The sequence below is a fragment of the Monodon monoceros genome, unplaced genomic scaffold, assembly GCF_005190385.1.
Source record: "Monodon monoceros isolate NGI ecotype Baffin Bay Population unplaced genomic scaffold, NGI_Narwhal_1 Super_Scaffold_7, whole genome shotgun sequence".
In the NCBI taxonomy this organism is placed as follows: Eukaryota; Metazoa; Chordata; class Mammalia; order Artiodactyla; family Monodontidae; genus Monodon; species Monodon monoceros.
The window spans coordinates 55,440,678-55,460,143 of NW_021703784.1; the positions used below are offsets into that span (position 1 = coordinate 55,440,678).

At 52.1% G+C, this 19,466-nt stretch overlaps 1 protein-coding gene across 5 annotated transcripts in view; it reads right to left on the reverse strand.

The window, feature by feature from the left end:
- The window catches only part of SLCO2B1 (solute carrier organic anion transporter family member 2B1), a 51,282-nt gene that overhangs the window by 18,724 nt on the left and 13,092 nt on the right, over positions 1-19,466 (reverse strand). For 3 of the 5 annotated variants that reach the window (XM_029206855.1, XM_029206857.1, XM_029206858.1), the window contains exons 2-7: positions 18,365-18,495; positions 17,115-17,252; positions 15,686-15,848; positions 12,534-12,773; positions 12,202-12,300; positions 9,039-9,229 (exon numbers count right to left, since the gene is read on the reverse strand). In XM_029206855.1, coding sequence (XP_029062688.1) covers positions 9,039-9,229; positions 12,202-12,300; positions 12,534-12,773; positions 15,686-15,848; positions 17,115-17,252; positions 18,365-18,495 — 962 coding nt within the window. Of the gene's footprint in view, positions 1-9,038; positions 9,230-12,201; positions 12,301-12,533; positions 12,774-15,685; positions 15,849-17,114; positions 17,253-18,364; positions 18,496-19,466 lie in introns of those variants that run through there. The other 2 variants (XM_029206856.1, XM_029206859.1) reach the window with 2 other exon arrangements.

Here is a 19,466-nt window from a genome sequence, read left to right on the forward strand (position 1 = left end):
GACACCCTGTAAGACCTCAGGACCTTTGCTTCACCTTGGTGGGGGAGCCCTGAGAAAGGCTGAAGTTGAATTTCCTACTGAGCCAGGAGGATAGGCATTCAGAGTAGAAGTTAAGTTGATTTTCAGAGAAAATAACTATCTATCTTATACACACTTAGGGTCTGAGTAAAACCTTTTTCAGTGTCTCTCCGTTGCTGAACTCTGAGCTCTGCAAGAGGAGGGACCACGTTTACCTTGTCCTCTGTTGAAACTCTGATGCCTAGCACAGGGCCTGGAGTGAAATAGTGCATGTCTGTGAAACATCTATGAAAAGAAGGAGTGCAAGAGATGGCTCCCACAGACAGTGGGTGCAGGCAACGCCAGGCTCTTGGAAGGAAAATGAGAAGAACATCAACGGGAGATGCTATAGTGCTGGCAGCAAGCTCAGAGATGGCTGCTGGTTCAAGGGAGGGCAAAGGGTCCACACTGAGCCCCCAGGGCCTAGCAGAACGGAGACTCCAGGCATGCCAGGCCACTGGTATGTGGGCTGGTGACCCCTGCTCCAGCCTCACTGGGACCTGCAAAGGAAGGAGACTTACACGCCACACAGGAGCAAATAAGTTGTGAGGTTAGGTAATGCCGACTAAAACCTGGCACTTGCCGTTTGCCTCTACAAGGACTAAATCACAAGCCGCTGTGACCGCTGACCTTCAACATCCCCTGAAAGGAGTTCAGGGTGGAGACCAGGAATAAGACATGCTGTGCTCTGGGAAAAACTGGCAGAACAGGCCTTCAGACAGTTAGATATTTTCAGGAGAAGATTTTATGAGCCCAGTTTGTGCATCTCCTCATATCTAGAAAAGCACTAAAATCCTTCATGGTGACGTCTGCTCCTAGCAGCAACCTTCTACAAAAATGTGTGCTTGATTGCATGTACCACACCTCCTTCCCCAGCTTCACCAAAATCACATACATACTGACCTTCCCCCCTACCTCTTTGGAGTGGTTTCTCAGAGCTATCTGAAATGCTGTCTCCCAGGCTATAGTCCTCATTTTGCCCCAAATAAAACTTAATTCACAACTCTCATGTTGTGGTTTTTTTTTCAGTCGACAGTAACTTGCACAACATCACACAAGTAGCAAGTGGCAGAGCTAAGATCTGAGCTCAAGCCTGCCCGAGTCGAAAACTTACACTTTATGCACCAAGCCCTGTGAATCAGAAGTCTGGTGCAGGACTGGCGGAATTAGGAGGCACCTTCGTGGGGTGATGTGAAGGGGCCTGAAACCTGAGTCTTGTTTCTCTGGATGAGGCACTGTGGGTCTATGATTTATATCTCAGAGCTGTGCTGTCTGATGCAGCCACCAGCCGCGTGTGGCCACTGAACACTGGAACAATGGCCGGTCCAAATTGAGATGGGCCGTAAGTGTAAAATACACATTGCATTTCAAAGACTCGGTATGAAAAAATGGAACGGAAAATATCTCACAATTAGTTTTTTTATAGTTATGATATGCTAAAATGAGAATGTTTTAAATATAGTGGATTAAAGAAAATTCTTAAAATCAATTTCTTTTCCTTTTGAATGCAGCTACTAGACCATTTAGAACAACATTTGTGGCTCACGTGATATTTCTTTTGGACATGCTGCCTTAAGGAGAATGAGAGAATCTCCTTACTCTGTTCTCAGTCCTAGCCAAGCTGTGAGAGAGCGTGTGGGAAGGTCCAGGGTCCCGGAGCGAGAGGGGTGCTGTCCCAGGAATGGAAGTAAGAAGCGTGGGGATAGATTGACAACTTCCTAGGTTTCCTGTCAGGGAGAGGCAGTCTTGCCCTTCAGACAGGCAACGTCTTGTGAGTTCCTTGCCTGGGGCTCCTTGTCCGCAAGTAAACAGTAAAAACAACCACAGTGTCATCTCTGCTGCCACATGCATGACCCCACGTTGTCTACACCGTACTTTCACAACCACTCTGTCATTTAATTCCCACAACAGTCTGGTGTGGGGACGATGACTCCGCCTATTTCACAGAAGAGGAAGTGGAGGCCCCCAAAGGGCAAGTGTCACCCAGGGAGTAATTGGCAGACTAGGCTTTATTACCATCCCCTGTGCCCATATTGACCTCTGGGATTTGGGGACGGGAGGGGAAGGACAGACCTTCAAGGGTTGCGGGGTCAGGAGGGCATCCAGGCGGAGGTGAGCTCTGGGACTGGAGAGATAGGAAGGGAACTGTTATTTGAAACAGGGACATATACTAGCAGAAGGGCAGGGGTGGGAAGAGAGGTGTCTGGGAGGTGGGAGGAACCAACTGACGACAGCCAAGAACCTTTCGGGACAGGAGCATGGCGGTTCAGAGGGCCAGGCTGAGGGACTTGGGCTTTCTTCTGTGGGTGCTGGGTACACTGACCTCCAGCCCCTGTCTCTGTGCTCTCCAGAAGTTTCTGCCTCTCTCTCCACATCTGTTTTGAGGACTCCTGACTAACAGTGGGCTCCAGAAACAGGAATCATCGAGCCTCTGCTCAGAGTGGGGCTCGGAGTATGACCAATCTGGGCTGTTTCCCCAGGTCAGCATGTCTGGGCTGAGGGAGCTGGTCAGAACTTCCCCTTTCGGGCTGTGTGCTGACTGCTGCAGCCCGTGGGACCCGGGACGCTGTGTGGTCCAGCACGAGGAAGGTCCCACTGCCTGTGGGGCCTCAGGGGGCCCAGGAGCTGTCCTTAGAGGAAGCTGGGTTCCTTGAAGGCTCTGGGCCGGGGCTGTGATCCCAGCCCCATAGAGCCAGCGCTGACCCTGATGGATGATGTGGAACTCTCTGCCAGCCCTCAGCTTCCGTCACATCTGGCCCCAGGAAGCAGCCACAGAGATGGGGTTATCTGCTTAACTTCCTATCCTCTATGGGAGGGAGATCGTGTCTTCTAGCAGAGGTCCTGGACATCTGAGCTTCTTTGAGGGAACGGTGTGCTCCTGGCTCTCTTACAATGGGATTCTTGCAACTGGCCACACCTCTTTTAGCTGTGGCTACCAGAAAGCTCAGGACCCAATAAGTGTTTCAATGAGTGGTCTTGGTCTTGATTGAGTGACTCAGCATAGGCCCTGCGATGGTTCTCCCTGGGCCTGAAACCCAGCTCCACCTTTCACTAGCCATTTCACCAGGTTATTTAATCTCTCTGTAACTCGGTCCCTCGGGAGTAAAATGGGGGTAATAGCTATTTCATAGGTGGGTTACAGGGATTAAATGGGCTATTAATACAAAGGGCTTAGAACAGTGGATGGTACAGAGTTGGCAGTACATGTTGGCCTAATTTCTCACTCTCTTACTAGTACTGTACATGTATTTGGTGTGAGCCCTCTCAAACCTTTTATGGAATATAGTGGAAGTAGGATATAGAAAAGCATCCAAGAAGAATATTGGAAAAAAAGGTAATTTTTCCCTTTAAGAGCGGGCCTAATCCATGCTAAGAATAAGTACTCCTGGTTCCTGAGCCCGCATGTCAGGTATTGAACCACCCACCTCAACACTTTGCCTCATTTCCTTCTTACAAACCCCCCAAACTATAGATTGTATGGTTATACCCATTTTATAGATTTCAGGCTTAGTAAGTGACAGAGTCAGAATTCATACCCAGGTCAGGACGGTGCAGACAAAGCTGCTGTCGGCCTTCCTCCCTGCCACTAAGCGATACCTCCAACTCAGACACTAAGGAAACGCTTACATGGTGCTCATGGGCCAGATAGGCTACCAAACACCTCTCTCCTTTAGCCTCAGTCTCCTCCTCTATCATTTGGTGGTATTGGACTAGACCAATGTTTTTAAAACTGGTTTTTGCAACAGAACCCTTTTCCCAAGTGAAATCTCACTCAAAAGACTGGTAGAAAAACACCAAAAAGTAGAACTGGTCTGATTGAAGTGTGTGTGTGTGTGTGTGTGTGTGTGTGTGTGTGTGTGTGTGTGTAGGAGAGGAAGGTCCTTAGTCCTGCTGGGGAACCCCTCTCTTCAGTCTCCCTATGGTGGCACCCTTTGGGTTCTGTGGGGTGCAGTTTGAAAACCACTTGAGCAGATCACTCCAAAGGGCCTTCCAGGCCCCCGTGTATGAGGAAGCTCTGATCTACACCAGGCCAGGGAGAGGAAGGCTCTCTTCAGCCCTTTGGGGCCAAGACCTGGCCTTGTACAGATGGGTGCAAGGGGAGGTGGTGATGGCCAAGCTCTGGGCACAATCTTGACCCTCTCTGGGCCTCAATCCCTCTGTCTGTAAGAGGGAGTGGGCATTGAAGTGGATGATCACACAGGTCCTTCTACCTTAGAGAGCTGAGGTGGGGTGAGGGTGGAGTCACAGGCTTGGGTCACCTGGGATGGGGAAGGAAACAAGAGGGCTCCCAAGCTGGCTGGGAGGGCTCTGGAGGCAGTGCCAGCAAGGGAGAGACTCCAGGCAGAGGGAAGACCTGTGTCATCCCGAATCTCACAGGGGCTGCAGTTGGAGCACAAAGTCCCGGGGGAACAGGGACCTTCCGCCTGGGCAGACCCCAACAGACAGGCCCTAAGTCCTAGGTTTTCAAGGCCATTGCCACTGCCCTCTCTTGTCCCCATCCCTGAACATTTTCCCAAAGAAGCACATCGAGGTTAATGACTAGGAGACAATGGATTTCATAGACTCAGGCCAAAATTGTAGCTATTTAGAAATGTGAATTTTGGGAGTCACACAGCATTTGAGGTGCAGAATCTTAGAATAATAGAACATAAATACTCAAGAACCTTCAACTACTAGAAACATAGAACTTTAAAACCAGGTAATATTCTAATCCCAGACTCTGGGAGATACCCCAGAATAACAGACACTGAGGCTGCTGGGAAATATGACAGAGGCCAGTGGTGTTCAGAGTCTGGGTGGGGACACAGGATCTCCAAGGGATCTCTTCTCAGCCCCTGGTCCAGCCTGAAGGGTAGCTCAGAAGGGCCTAAGGAGAGCACAGGAGGGCTGCTGGCTGAATGGGATCCTACAGCCACAAAGCTGTATGGGCCCAGTTGACCTGCTAGGGACCCCCTAAGAGACCATCTTTACTCTATGGGCTCTGCAGAGCCATGTGCCAGGAGCCCGGCAGCTTGACAGGACCTTAGAAACTGGCTAATTGTAGACAGGGAGAATGAGGCCTGAGAGAGGTGAGGCCTGCCCTGGTTCACTTCTAGAAAGACGTCTGGGTGGCCACCTGAGCTCTGAGGTCACAGACACGTGGACAGAGACAAAGGCAGGGAAGCAGAGCTCCTGCCCCTCCCATGCCGATATGGCCTCCCCCATCCCCCATCCCATAGTCTTTTCTGTGGAGACTATTAATCCCCTCCCCCCTGGCAGAGAACTCTAAGCACAGGCCATGGGAGAAACCTGAGCTCTCATTCAGTCATCCTCCGTCTGTCTGCTCCTGGCCTTCTTTCACTACCTGAGAGCTCCTTGGGGCAAGGGCTGTGGGATACACCCCTCGGTCCTCCTGTAAAAGTGCTCATGTACTGCTCCATAGGCAGGGAGCCACTTAAAGGAGACACCAATGAACCTGCCAGAGCTAGCAGACTTTGTCCAGTCTTCTGCATATTGTACAGACAGGGAGACTGAGGCCAGAGACCTCCTCTGGGTCACGCAATCCTTATATAATCTACCACTATCTCCTGGATACCAGTAAAAGCTGCATTTACTTCTAGGAGGGTATTTAGAGGACCCCTGAGCCTGGGAGGGGGTGCTTGAAGGGACTTCAGAAATAGTCCCCCACTTCACTTTCTCCCCTTGCCTGTTCCGACTCCCCATGGAAGATACACATCCCATGTATGAGGACCTGGGCTTTCTGGCTGCCAATTTTGCCTAATTGGGCCCTTCCTCCTGGTCCATCTCCCTCCCCATCAGTGGCCTGAGTGGGCTGGGCCAGCCCAAGCAACTGCAAGCAGACCCGGCCTAGGCAGCCTCAGGAGGCGGGGGAACAGTTCCTCCCACATCAATATTTATTGCCTGAATGCTGCTGGAAGCAGATCATCATGTTCTCAGCCTTTGGTTCTTTTTTAAGAACCTCTCACCGCCTTCCCTCCTCACTCCCCATCCCCGATGTGCTGAGAGAATGAATCCAGACAGCCAGACAGGTTCACAGCGAGGGAGCCAGGGTTTCAAGTCATCACAGAGACACAGCTCTAAAAATCCGAATCTCTGCATCACAGCAGCTTCCGCTCAAGGAATAGTGCATTCTCAGAATCCAAGGCACACAGAATACTGCTCCAGGAATCTAAACTCAGCATCGTACACAACAGAACAGAATGGGGAAGTGACTTGCTCAAGGTCACATGACTGAGCCCAGCATAGCCGAGGCTCAGTCTTGTTTCTTCCACTTCTTCCACCCCATGGCTCAAGTGGCACTTCTTCTCTGTTCAAATTCAGAACAGAGAAGTGCCACTTCTCTGTGGCAAGATCCAGCTTGGAGATTATCCATAACTGGCAACCCAGTCTCTTCCCTTCCTTCCTCTGTGATCACCCTTGCTTCTAAGAACTCTTCCCCAAGTTCCAGGAATTTCTTCTCATTCATATTTTGGCGTGAGCTAGGCAGAACCAGGAAGGACCATCTGTGGTTCCAAGCTGTCTTCTTCCCCTGAAACTGGTCTCTCTCCAACGCCTGCCTTGCCCACCTCTGAGCCAGCATCAGCCCTTCACTGCCTCTGGATGCCCATCCCATAGAGCAAGATCCAGGTCTGTGTGGTCCCCCTCCTGCGTGGCCCTTTGGACTCATCCTCACGCCCTGCCTTACTGCCAATGCACTGGTTCCTGCCTGGACCAACACCACAGCTGTCACATCGATCTCCCTGCCCCCAGCTGCTCTCTGCACACTCCCCTGTCCCTACCAATCCCTTCTGTTCTTAGCACCTGGTGCTAAAGCCGTAGGACTCCCTCCAGGGCTACCCACTGCTCTTGAAGCTGGAAGGCAAGCCTTTTCGTGTTCTGGCCTCTGCTGGCTGTCCCAACATCAATTTTCTTTGGTCCCCCCAACCCCATGTATATTATAGCCTCTGCTGCAGCGGGTGGGAGACGGGCTGGTGAAGGCAGCCAGGTGTGGTGTCAGAATGACTTGGGGTCAAGTCCCAGCTTTTCCAGGCAGAGACATTTTCAGCCCTTCCTCTTAGGCCTAAATTTTATTGCTCTAAGGATGAGGCACTATCTCACATTACAGCAAACATTCAAATGCACCAACCTGCAACATTAAATTGAATTATTCTTGCTGCAAAATATTTGACAGGATTTTTATAAATTGTCCCTTTGAAATTGAACTACTTAGCAACAACTAACTTCCTTAATTTATGACTGTGATTTCTCAAGATCCTGGCACAGAGGTCCGAAAACTCTTGTAAATAAGGGTGTTAGGAGAATCTTTTGATCTAATATTTAGTCTTTGATCCCGGTTCCTGACACAGAGCTCCTAAGATCTTTGTAATTTCCTGAGTGGTAAGAGCATCTGACACCGAGCCCCGAAATCCCTTGGAATTTCCTGGTGATAGGAACGTCTTTTGTTTTAATGAGGTGACTCTGGTGGGCTCCTGGATGAGGGCTGGTCACCAGAAAGATCAAGCCATGATTGGAAGCTTGGAACTTTCAGCCCACCACAGCCCCCTAATTCTGCAGAGAGGAGAGAGAGGCTAAAAGGGAGTTAATAATCAATCATGCCTCCGTGATGAAGCCTCCATAAAAAATGCCAATAGTATAGGGCTCAGGGAGCTTCTAGGTTGGTGAACACAGCCAGGTGGGTGATGTACCCAACTCCACAGGGAGAGAGCTCCTGTGCTCGGCACACTCCCAGGCCTCGCCCTATGTATCTCTTTATCTGGCTGTTCATCTGTATCATTTACCATATCCTTTATTATGTAATAAACTGGTGAACATAAGTCAGTGTTTTGCTGAGTTCTATGAGCCACTCCAGCAAACAATCAAATCCACAGAAATATTACGTGGGGGCAGGTAAAACAGGAGTGTTTTCCTTTATACTCCCAGACTTGGGAAAAAAGAAAGTCTAATACACAAATTTTCAGAACGTGACGAAATGTGTATGAGTGTTATGAAGCTGACGCTAATGACATACAATTGAGCTTTTATAAGACATTTCTATTTTGTCTTCTTTTGTATTTTAGAGCCAATTTATTGTTTTTCAGGCCTCGTGTTTTTGTGGGTCCCTGGAAAACTTAGAGGTCCCTGGCCCAGAATCATCTCTCCTGCCCAGTGGCCTCACATGGTCCTGTCTTCTCCTACCACCTGTGACCTTGAGCACATCCTTGCACCTCCTGGGCCTGTGCCGTCCTCTGAGGAAAGACCATGAGCCGCGCAGAAGAGTTCAGTGAGATACCCCTGCAGTACCTCGCCAGTTGTTACTTATCTTAACAACTTATCTGTCTCTTAAAGAGACTCCGTCCTCAGAGTCTAGGCTATGCCTGGTTTAAGTAAGGGTGGAGACCATGTGCTGAGCCCCAGGGTCCAGCCTGACGCCTGGCCCCAGGGAAGCACTCAGTACATGTCTGTCCCCTCACTGTCCCTGAAAAGGCCAGGTTCATTTCTATAGCCAAATCCTTTGCCCAGGCTGTTTCCACACGGAGAATGCCCCTCCCTTTCCTTTCCATGCTTCTGCACATCCTTCATTGTCCAGTTCGACTCCCCTCTCTTTAGAGAAGCCTTCCCAGACCCTCCTGCAAACCCTCCACCTCCTCCCAGTTCTAACATTGCTATAGCACGTTCAGAATCTACCAAACACTTTAAGTAACAAGCAGAGAGGCGGTAGGGTAGTGGTTAGAATGAGGGGAGTAGGCTCAGACAGGATTGGGTTCTGCTTGCAGCACTGTCCTTGCTGGTCTCGTGATCTTGGGTAGGTCACTTCCAACTCTGGCCCTCGAGCTCCTCAGCCGTGGAAGGGCAGGAAATACACACTGTGCAGAGACGTCGGGGAGATGGCTTTGCAAGCTGTGATGTGCAGTGCCCAGGAGGGATGGAGTTTAAAGTTATCAAGGAGGACAAGTGGGTTGGGGGTGGAACCTGGACTAGAGTGGGGCGTGGAGGGGGCTTACTTTGCTGACAGGTGGGTCTGAAACTGCCAAGACCTTTCGCCGGAAGCGAAGCTCACGTTTCTCCTTGGGCATCTCCTTGGGGAAGAAGAAGTAGGGGGTGGCAGCCAGGGCCACGGTGCCAGCGGAGATGAGAAAGCCCAACCACCAGGCACCCACCCATCGGGGGTCCTTTGAGGTCAGGCTGATGCCACCTGGAAGAGAAGACCATGCGATATTAGGGTCAAGGTGGGCTGTCACTTCTTGGCCACCACCCTGGGACTGGCCTCTTGAGACATGAAGTGGCCTGTGCTGGGAGTCAGGAGATCTGGGTTCCAGTTGTGCCAGTTAGTATATCCTGTGTGACCTTGGGCAAGTCCCTGACCCTTCCTGGGCCTCAGCTTTTTCAACTATTAAGGCAATGTGTGTCGTGGTCAAGGTCATCGACTTTGGAAATGGACCGCTGGGTCTGAGTTCCATTGCTAACATAACCTTGGGCAAGTTACTTAACCTCTTGGTGCCTCGGTTTCCTCCTCTGTAAAGTACAGATATTAGTAGCACTTACATCATAGGGCTGATGTGAGGATCATAGAAACTAATACGTGTAAAGCACTTAGAATAGTGCTGGCACATAGAATGTCTACGTGGGTGTTTTCTCTTTGCTTTACTGTTACTACTGTGATTATTATTAGGGAACTGATGGCTAGGATGACTTTTGTGGTTCTCAGACCTGCACGATGATTAAAATCACAAGGGGTGCTTGTCAAAAACACCTGGCCTTACCCATGACCAGCTTAGAACTGCCACAGGATGGGGTGGGAAGGTGACCAAGGAATCTGTGCCTTTAACAAGTTCCCCACCTACTGTATAGCACAGGGAGGGAAAAAAAAAAAAAAAAAGAAGGTACAGTCTTTGCAGGACATATATTAAGTTAATCTTAAAAATGCATTCCAATATACATTAGGTGTAGACAAATACTGTTTGATTCCACTTATACTTGGTACCTAGAAAAGTCAAATTCATAGAGTCAGAAAGTACACTGGTAGATGCCAGGGGCCGGGGGGGGAGGGGGGGGGGGTGGGAGTGGGAGGTGAGGAGGGGGAATGGGGAGTTAGTGTTTAATGGGGACAGAGCCTCAGTTTAGGAAGGTGAAAAATTCGGGAGATGGAGGATGGTGAGAGTTGCATAACAATGAGTGTACTTAGTGCCACTGAACTGTACAGTTAAATAGGGTTAAAATAGTATGTTTTATATTATGTGACTTTTACCACAATAAAAAAACATTAAAAAAAATCCCCAGGTGATTTTGATCCCCCTCCAGGTGTAATTAGGGCAAGATTATCCCAGGTGTACCTCCTGACTGGAGTGCCCCCCTCTCCCAACAGACCTCTTGACCCCAAGGCTGAGTTGGGTACCTCCTCCTTCAACAGCGTCTGCAAACACTTTCTAACAATACAGATGCATGATGACACCAACCCCATGAGTGGGGCTGATTCCCAGGTGCTTGATCCTGAGCTCCTCCTGGACAGGGGCCAGAGTACACAGTCAGCACTCAGCAAATGCATCTGTAAAACTGGGGGCAAAGTTGGCTTCTGCACTGATTCCCTCTTCCACTTATTATTCCCCTGGCTTCTGTGCCAGGCTGGTGGGAACTCACACACACAACTCAGATCCGCTTCTCACATACCAGTCTGTGCCTGCAGTGGATATGACCCGCCCAACCCATGCAATCCCCCAGAGAGAAAGAAGGATTAGGGAGGTGGCACATTGGTCCACAGGAGTGCCACATCTTCCTGTGAAGGTGGCATAGCTGCCAGGATGATGTCAACAGAGCCAGAAACATACCCCCATCCCCTGAGCTGGGGTGTGTCTGGGAAACTGACTCCTGACTCCCAAGACTGTTCCATTGAGGGAGAGAGGAGTTACAACCAGAGTCCACATTTGGCTCCTGGCCCAGCTTTCTAGAAGGAAGGGAGGTGGGGCAGGGTTATCCCTAGCGACTCTTGTTCAGAGCTGCCCAGGCCTGTCCTGACTGGAGGCACCCGTGGGCAAAAGCCAGAGAACAAGAAACAGAATCTGCCTGTCCATCTACCTGTACATGTGTCACCTGAGGCTTCTAGGGCTTGCTTGAAAATCTCCAGGTGAGGGATGGGACATCTGAGCACCACGAGGCAGAAGGCAGAGCTGGGGGCTCAGAGCTACTTGGTGTGACCAGAGGCAGCTGAGATGCCACAGTGACCTGTTCTAAAAAAATTCCACTCCCACTCCTCACAGAGCACCAGGACTCTGGGATCCCCAACACTCCTCCCTCCTGGCTGCCTTCGGACCCAGCTTCAGTTCCACTCCTTGGCCCACACTGACCACTACCTGGATCAGAGACCGCTATTCCCCAAACGGTGCCCTCAGCACAGGTTGTCAGGCTCTGAGTGGTCAGAGCTGGAACGGTCCTTAGAGGTCACCCAGTGGATCTCCCATCTGAGATGGCCAATGTAGCTGAGTCCTGCTCCAAAGTTCTCTCCGGCACGCCAGTGTCCTCTCTGTGTCCTGAGGCTTGTCCCCCGACAGATGGGAGTGCCCCACAGGCCAAGAAGAGTATGTGGCCCTGTCTGCTCCACAGTGTATCTGAGCAGGGGGCTGGGGGCCTGGGGGAGCTCAGGGGTGGAACTAGGTGAAGACACGTAACAATAGTGACAACACCTATAACTCTCCATCTGACGGCTCCTTGTAGCTTATCTCCACATTCTCACTGCATTGTGATTACAGCTTTGGGAGGTGGGCGGGACAGAGAGCATCTCAAAGATGGGAAAGCTGAGGCTCAGAGAGGTTAAGAGGCATGTCCAGGGCTTCCCTGGTGGCTCAGTGGTTGGGAGTCCGCCTGCCGATGCAGGGGACGCGAGTTCGTGCCCCGGTCTGGGAGGATCCCACATGCCACGGAGCGGCTGGGCCCGTGAGCCATGGCCGCTGAGCCTGCGCATCCGGAGCCTGTGCTCCGCAAGGGGAGAGGCCACAACAGTGAGAGGCCCGCGTACCGCAAAAAAAAAAAAAAAAAAAGAAAGAGGCATGTCCAAGGTCATGGGGTTGCTGGGATTTGAACCTGGGTCCCCTGGCTCAGTGTCTCCTATGAGACCAGTGGTCAGTCAGCTGTGTCTATGTGCCCCTGGGGACAACTGTGTGCTCTGAGGCTCACCTTCCGGCATTCGATCAATGTCCACATAAAGGCGCAGCATGAGGCTGCCCAGCCCATAGGCCATGCCTGGCCCCATCATGGTCACTGCAAACAGGATCCCTGCGACAGGAAGCCTAGGTTAGACCCCTCTAGCCCGGCTTCCCTCTGCAGGTTAGTGCCTGCCCAGCCTCCAACAGGCAAGAGCAGCCCATCTCCCCTGGTCAGGGCCGGAGAGCTCTCCAGGGCTTCTCCGGCCCTTTACCAGCCACATGGGGCAGAGGTCAGGGACTCATACTTAGCCTGACCTGGGCCGCGCCCTCCCTCAGAGCCCGAGGAGTGGGACAGGTCCTCACCGAGGTAGAGGGGTGAGTTGCTGTTGTGGGCGAAGTCATCAATGTAGGAGATGCCAAAGGGCTGAATGGGCACCCCGCCCACACCGAGCAGGGTCTGGGCCGTGAACATTATCCCCACCACGGCCAGATGCTGGACTTCTGTGTAGCCTGAGCAGCTGCTGTTGGATGGGGCTGGGGCTGAGGCTGGGGCCTCAGTGGTGGGCACGCACAGGGAGGCCTCAAAGTCCTGTGGCATGTCTGCTGAGAGATGATAAAAAACATTAGGACAATACCTAAGACTTATATAGCACTTACTGATGCGAGGTACTGTTCTAAATGCCCTGTATATAAATCATCTGACCCCTACAACAGACCCAGGGAAGGGATGCTCTCATTACTCCCATTTTACAGATGAAAAAACTAACGCTCAGACAGCAACTAGCAAGGGTTAGAGCCAGGATTGGAACCCAGGCAGTCCAGCTTTGAGTCCATGCTCTTAAACCACAGTATGCCACCCCTCTGAGCAGAGGTATGTGGAAGTGCCATGGCAACAGTGACTCTTAGGTGGAAGGGGTGGGGCGGTCGAAGGAGGTGGAGTTTGAACTGGGTGGAGAAGAACAAAAAAGATTTTCCAGAAAGGGAAGGTGGGGGAGGGTGTTCCAGAAAGAGGTCACAGCACATGCAAAACCAAGAGCTTGAGAAGTTCAGCATGGCTGGCTCACAGAGTGTAAAGGTCGAGGCCAGGGCTGAAGACAGGGCCAGGCAAGAGAGGGGACACTGGGCCTGGGCTGTGGAGGGCTCTAGTGCCCTTGACCTTCATTATGGGGAGGCTCGGTGTCAGCTCGGGGCACAGATGCAGAGTGCAATAAAGGGAAATTTCTTAAATTAGTACCAGACATTTGTTTCCTGTAGCTCACCAATATTTGCTGAGCAAACTTAAGAAGACCCTCATACTATTATTATCCCGAATGCGGGTGTAGAAGTGGTCTTCTTTCTGCGGCTGGCCCAGCCCTTTCTGGGAACTCTGAGCCATGTCCACCCAGCCCAGAGAGCCACTCTTTAGGGCTGGAAAAAGCCATGTGAACCAAGGTCAAGGACCTGGACCCTCAACCAAGACTGCCTGGGTTGAAGACGGTGAGACTTTGGCAGAGAGGCCCTCAGCCCCTCTGGGCTCGGCTTCATCCGTCATCTGTTGAACAAGCCCCCTAGGATGGAAGCTCTACACAAATATGGAATTCAGAAGCAGAATAATTCAGTAGTTCAGAGCAGAGGCTCTAGGGCCAGGCTACCAGAGCACGTCTACTAGCTGTGGGCCTTGGGGAAGTACCTCCTTCTCTGAGCCTCAGTTTCCTCACTTATAAAATAGGATAATGATAACACCTGCTCAAAGCGTTGTAAGCGTTAGGAGTGGTGATTGGTGCCTGTGCACAGTGCCTACTAGACATTAGATATGAGGATTATTATGGGGATCTTTAATAAGATCTTTTTTTTTCCACCCCTGGGTCCCCAGTACCTAGCAGAGGGCCTGGCACATAAATACTAATGATAAGTAATTCATTAATGAGGAGGAACGAGTGAATGAAACAGCCTTGTATGTCAGAGCAGCGTGGGTGTTTGGTGGTCACCAAGTCCAGTCCACCCATTGTACAGATGTGGAGACTGAGGCTCAGGCAGGAGAAGAGGTTTGCTTGGGGTTTCATGCGGAGCAGAAGGGTGTTGTATGGCAGTGAGGATGAAGAATGTGTGTGACCCTGCACAGGAAAATCCCTGTTAAAGTGAAGATTCTGGACGGAGGAATGTGAGGAAGTGTAATTTTTCAGCATCCTAGTCAGGCCTCTTGACAGTTCTCCACTCAGGACTAGATAACCACTCTGCTTTCTTCCTGGACTTACCCCACTTCCCAGCCATTGCCTGTGCGGTTCCCTCCACCTGAAATGCCCACCTTCTCTCAACTGCCACCTCCTCCAGCTCACTCCAGCCTCCAGTATCCTTCCCCTACTCAGGGCTCTACCGGCTCCCCCTGGCTGTCTGGTGCTGGACGTTCTGGCCTGCGGCACAGCTGCCCATGCTTACGCCAACCCACGCTCCCTCGCAGCTTCTCGGGGCTGGTTGTACCTGCTCCATCTTTCCACCCCTGGGCCTGGCACAGAGCAGGAGCTCCGGGGTCTGAGCTGATGGGAGGACAAGGGAGGAAGGATGCTTTCTGACAGCGCTCCTCCCCTGGGAAGCCTTCCATGACGCAGGCTGGGCCGTGGGCTCCTTCCCTGGGCTCCTTCGGTGCTGTTCTTCCTTCCTCACACAATTGATACAATGCGTGGCGGAAGGGGAGGTATTGTTTGTTTCCTCTCCCAGACTGGGAGCTCCCAGTAGGCAAGGACTGAGTCCCCTGAGAGGGTCCAGCACAAAATAGGCAGCACTAAGGGTTTCTTGGGCGGACCACCAGAAGGATTGTTGAGGGGTTGGTGGATGGATGGGTGGATAGGTAGATGGGTAGGTGGATGGATGGGTAGATGGGTGAATGGGTGGAGAGGTGGATGGGACAGGGAAGGCTGCCTGAGTCGTTCTCCAAGGGACAGGCATCCATCTGTCAAGTTGACTCTCAACAAAATCCCACTGGGCTCAACAGGGGCTTCACTATTCCTGTCCCAAATTCTTTCATGGTTTTATTTGTTCATTCACTCATTCATTCTTTCTTTCATCAATGTCTTGGCTTCTTGTGAAGATTAAATGCGTCAATACACATAAAGGGCTTAGAAGAGTGGTGCCTAGTAAGTGGTGTGTGATATTGTTATTATTATACACAAATTATTATATATTATATATTATTATCCATAAATATTTCCTGAGGACCCACACAGGCCAGGCCCTAAAGTGGGCTGCATTGTAAACCCACCCTCACCTCAAAAATAAAAGCAGTGACACACAAGCAGGCCCTCACCAAGAGATGCCCAGAGGGCCTCACCTCTCTGCCCCAGGACTACCCACTACCCCACTGCCCAGGGCTGCCTGAGGGACGCGCCCGGGCTGAAGGAGGCAGTGGGGGGTGTGGGGAGGACTAGTAGGTGTTCTGGGAAGCTGGGCCCATCCTAACCGCTGGAGGCCTGGGGCGGGGCCCTGTGCGCAGTAATGCAGCAGCTCAGATATACCCTCAGCCCAGCCCCTCCTGCTCTTACCGGGGCTGGTGTGGTCGTAGTGGTAGGGCTCTGAGATGAAGTGTGGGACAGCCATGAGCACGCCTGCCAGGGTCACGAGGACAGCTCCATAGCCGATCAGGCGGGGCCGATGTACCCGGCTGCCAAAATAGCTCACAAACACAATCAGGGCCGTGTTCCCCACCTGCAAAGGGATGAGAGGACCCATTCAAGTGGGCCAGAGGGCCGGCCTTGTTGCTCTCGCCAATCTCAGTGTTCCCTTCTGTAGAATGGACTAGCTGGTTGAATAAGAATCATTTGGGTCCATCTTAAAAATACAGATTCTGGGTCCTCCTAGGAAGGGCCCTAGTGTCCCATTAGAGGAGAGAAATTAGAGCAGCGTGGACAGGGCTAGAAGTTCAATTTTATTCTGGAATGTGGGTTGGGCCCCGTGTTAGAACTTCTGGGAAGTCATGAATGAGAAACAAAGTCTAAAGCCAGAGGACTAAGGCTTGGATTTTGAGCCTTAGAATCAAAACCCTCGGATGTGGGTGCTGAAGGGGACGTAAGAGTTTGCAGGGAAGGGCGGCTCTGCTGTCAGAAGCTGGGATGTGCACCCCACTCTGCGGCTCACTGGTTGGTGACCGCGGGTGGGGTACTTACCCCTTACCTCCTTGCCGATGGAGGGGGGCAGTATCAGCAGAAGGTCAGTGGGAGGACTGATCCTGGGAAGGACAGTCACTCTCCATTTTATAGATGGGACACAGGCCTAGAGTCAGGGAGTGACTTGCCCAAGACCCCAGGTAATGACGTTCTCTTCCCACCTCTGAGATCTGAGGATGGAGTGCTAAGGAACACCTGGGGACTCGGTGTAGACCACAGGCCTTGGGTTGGGAGGAATGTGACACATCACCCAAGGGAGAGAGAATTTCACAGAAATCTACTGGGGGTCAGGGAGAAAGAGAGTGTTCTCAGGACCGTGACCTTTTCCGAGGGTGAAAACATCTGTTGGGGAAGGGGTTGGGCACAGCTGGACTCTGATCTCCCAGTCCACCCAAAGCGGATTGTCCACTCCTGGCTGTCTGGCTGTCATCCCAGAGGCAGAGGACTGTGGATCCTGGGGCAACTCCGCGCTGTGGAATCATCCCCTCCCCCAACCACGCCAAGGTCCCAAAGTTCTGCCTTTGATCTAATTTAAACCTCTCTCACTACTGTTGAATTGGCTTCCTCTGATTCCTTCCTGGGGCAGACAATAGCCGGGTGCCTGAAAAGGTGAAGGAACCAAAAGGAGAATGGGGGGACATGGGGACCTTGGCTAGCTCTAAAATCCTCCGTGTCCCCCAAGAGGGACCCCCAAATGTGGGATAGGAAGGAGCTAAGATGGGATTGCATGTGGCACTGGGGGAAAGGGTTTATGTTGGGGCAGTGAGGGAGGGGTTGTCCCCCCCTGCGGCTGTGCCGGGGCCAGTACCTCGTTGAAGGCGGCCAGCAGCCCCGAGGTCTGACTGGAGAGGCCGAAGCGCTTCTCCACCGTGGAGATGGAGCTCTTGAGGTAGCCGGAGATCATGAGCTGCGCCAGCTGCAGCAGGCTGTGGCACAGCACGAAGAACTGCCGGAGGGGCCGTGGTGATGGCAGCGGGTGGGCGGAGGGCCGGGGAGATCGCAGCGGGTGGGTGGTAGATAGACGAGATGGGGTTGGAGAGAGGGAGGGAAAGTGAGGCCACGCGATAGGGAAACAGAGTCAGAGGAGACAGTCACACAGGAGGAGAGAGAGGAAGAGAGGAAGAGTCCAGAACAAGAAGAGAGAGAGAGATACTGGAGTAATGCATGGATTCTCACACAGGCCTAAAAACTAGGAAAGCTTTCCTGGGTACCCCAGGAGCCCGGGGGCGACCTGAAATCCACAGGACTGAGAGTAGGGTCTTCATGGGGCCAAGGATGACAGGAGCCCCTCTGACCCCCAGAGGTCCCCCAGGCTGGACTGGACCCCGCTCCGTGTTCCACCACCCTGCCCCTTTCCCCAGGAAGCTCCCCAGATCCCACCCCACCCAGTCCTCCCCTGGAGCTCCCTTGGGAGACCACCTGCACACAGCAAACCCCCAAGCTACCCACCCCACCTCACTCAGCCTCACCCGAACACCCTCCCTGCCTGTACTCCTACTGAAAAACTGGCAGAATTCCTAAGAGAAGAAAAAGCTTGCTTCAAAGAATTAAAAATAGGGTGTTTATGCCAGAGCTTAAAAAATAGAGTGTCTGTTCTTCTGAGTTTCAGTTTCCTCATCTGTGCAACAAGGAAGACACCCCTGCCTCCTCAAGTTATTATGAGAACTAAATAAGACCATGTGGGGACAGCTTCCGGCACAGGGCCTGGCACCCTGTAGGTGCCGGTGGAGGCTTGGATGTTTAGGGCTGCCCTTGGAGCCAACACTCCCAGTATTCATACAGGTTCAGGATCCCTGGGGTCCTTCTCTTTCCTGCTAAAAAACAGGAGCCAAGAAGACTGGTCACCCACTGCCCACAGAGCAGCCTCTCTGGAAGGAGAGAACATGTGCCTGAAACCAAGCTAAGTGCTTCTGTAGATCACAGATACCCATTCTACAGATGAGGAAGCTGAGGCTCAGGGAAAGGCAGCAACTTGCTTGGCATTTTATAGCCTGTAAGTGGCAGAGCCTGTTCTATTGGGCTTGGATGGCCCTGCTCCTGCCAGGCCCTGAGAGGTACCTTGATGCTGTGAAACACACTTGGCCGCAGATCTTGAGGATTTGGCCTGGCTTTGCCTCCAGGTGTGTCTTCTGTGCCCACCATGGCCTTGGTGTCCTTGTCTGGCACCTGGAGCTCCTCACCAATTGGCCCTGTGGGACAGACAGCCAGGGCATGAGAGTGGAGATGGAATCCCAGAGAATGGCCCTGACCGGGTAGCCCAAAGTGTTTCAGGGGTTGGTGAGAATCTGAGTCAAAGCACCATCAGCCTTCCTGCGTCCCAGGTGCTGAAAGAGCCCTTCCTAAGAGGGTGTGTGTGTGCTCCATGTGCCCATGCTGGTCAGATCCCACTGGGACCACCTATTCACACCTTCATTCCATTCCCAGCGTAAAGCTTCCTTCTAGGGAGAAGTTTCTGATGCTGCCACATAACCTTTAAGCTGTGGTCTTGGTGTAGAAATGCACAGCCTTAGCCCCCCTGGGGCCTATATCTGTGAGACATCCAGTGTTCCTGGAGGCTGACTTTGGGTCTGGGTCTGGGTCTGTCTGGCTCAGTCTAGGATCAGAGGTCTGGGGTTCAGTGCATGGTCAAGTCTTGGTCCAAAGTCAGGACATAAAAGCTTTTCCTGGGGGTAGTTTGGAACAGATACCAACACCTCCACAGGGCACCACCCTGGCTATAATCACAGAACTAACCAGCCCAATGCCCAAGTCGTACATGAACCAGGTTGCTGGTCTGCACAGAAAGGGCACTAAGAGGTCGTCCCATTTAACCCCTCTCATTTAACCCTTGAAAAACTGAGGCCCCATGTGTGGAGATGACTCAGAAGGTAGAGCTAGGTTAGAACATGGATTCTTGGCCCCATTACGTGTGCCTGGTTTTCTCCCATGGTAACCATGGTAACCATGTCAGTCTCCCACTCACTGCAGTCCCTTCAGAGGCATCTCTCAGGGTCTCTTGACGTTTAATCTCAGTGAGGAGCCTGGAAGCCTGGCCTTGGGAGACTTCACCCCTCCATTTAGATGAAAACCACCTGCACCCCCTGGCAGCCCAGGCCTCCTTGGCCTTGCTCCCCTTCTGGGGTCCCGCTTCCTGCAGAAGCCACTCCATTGTCTCAGATGC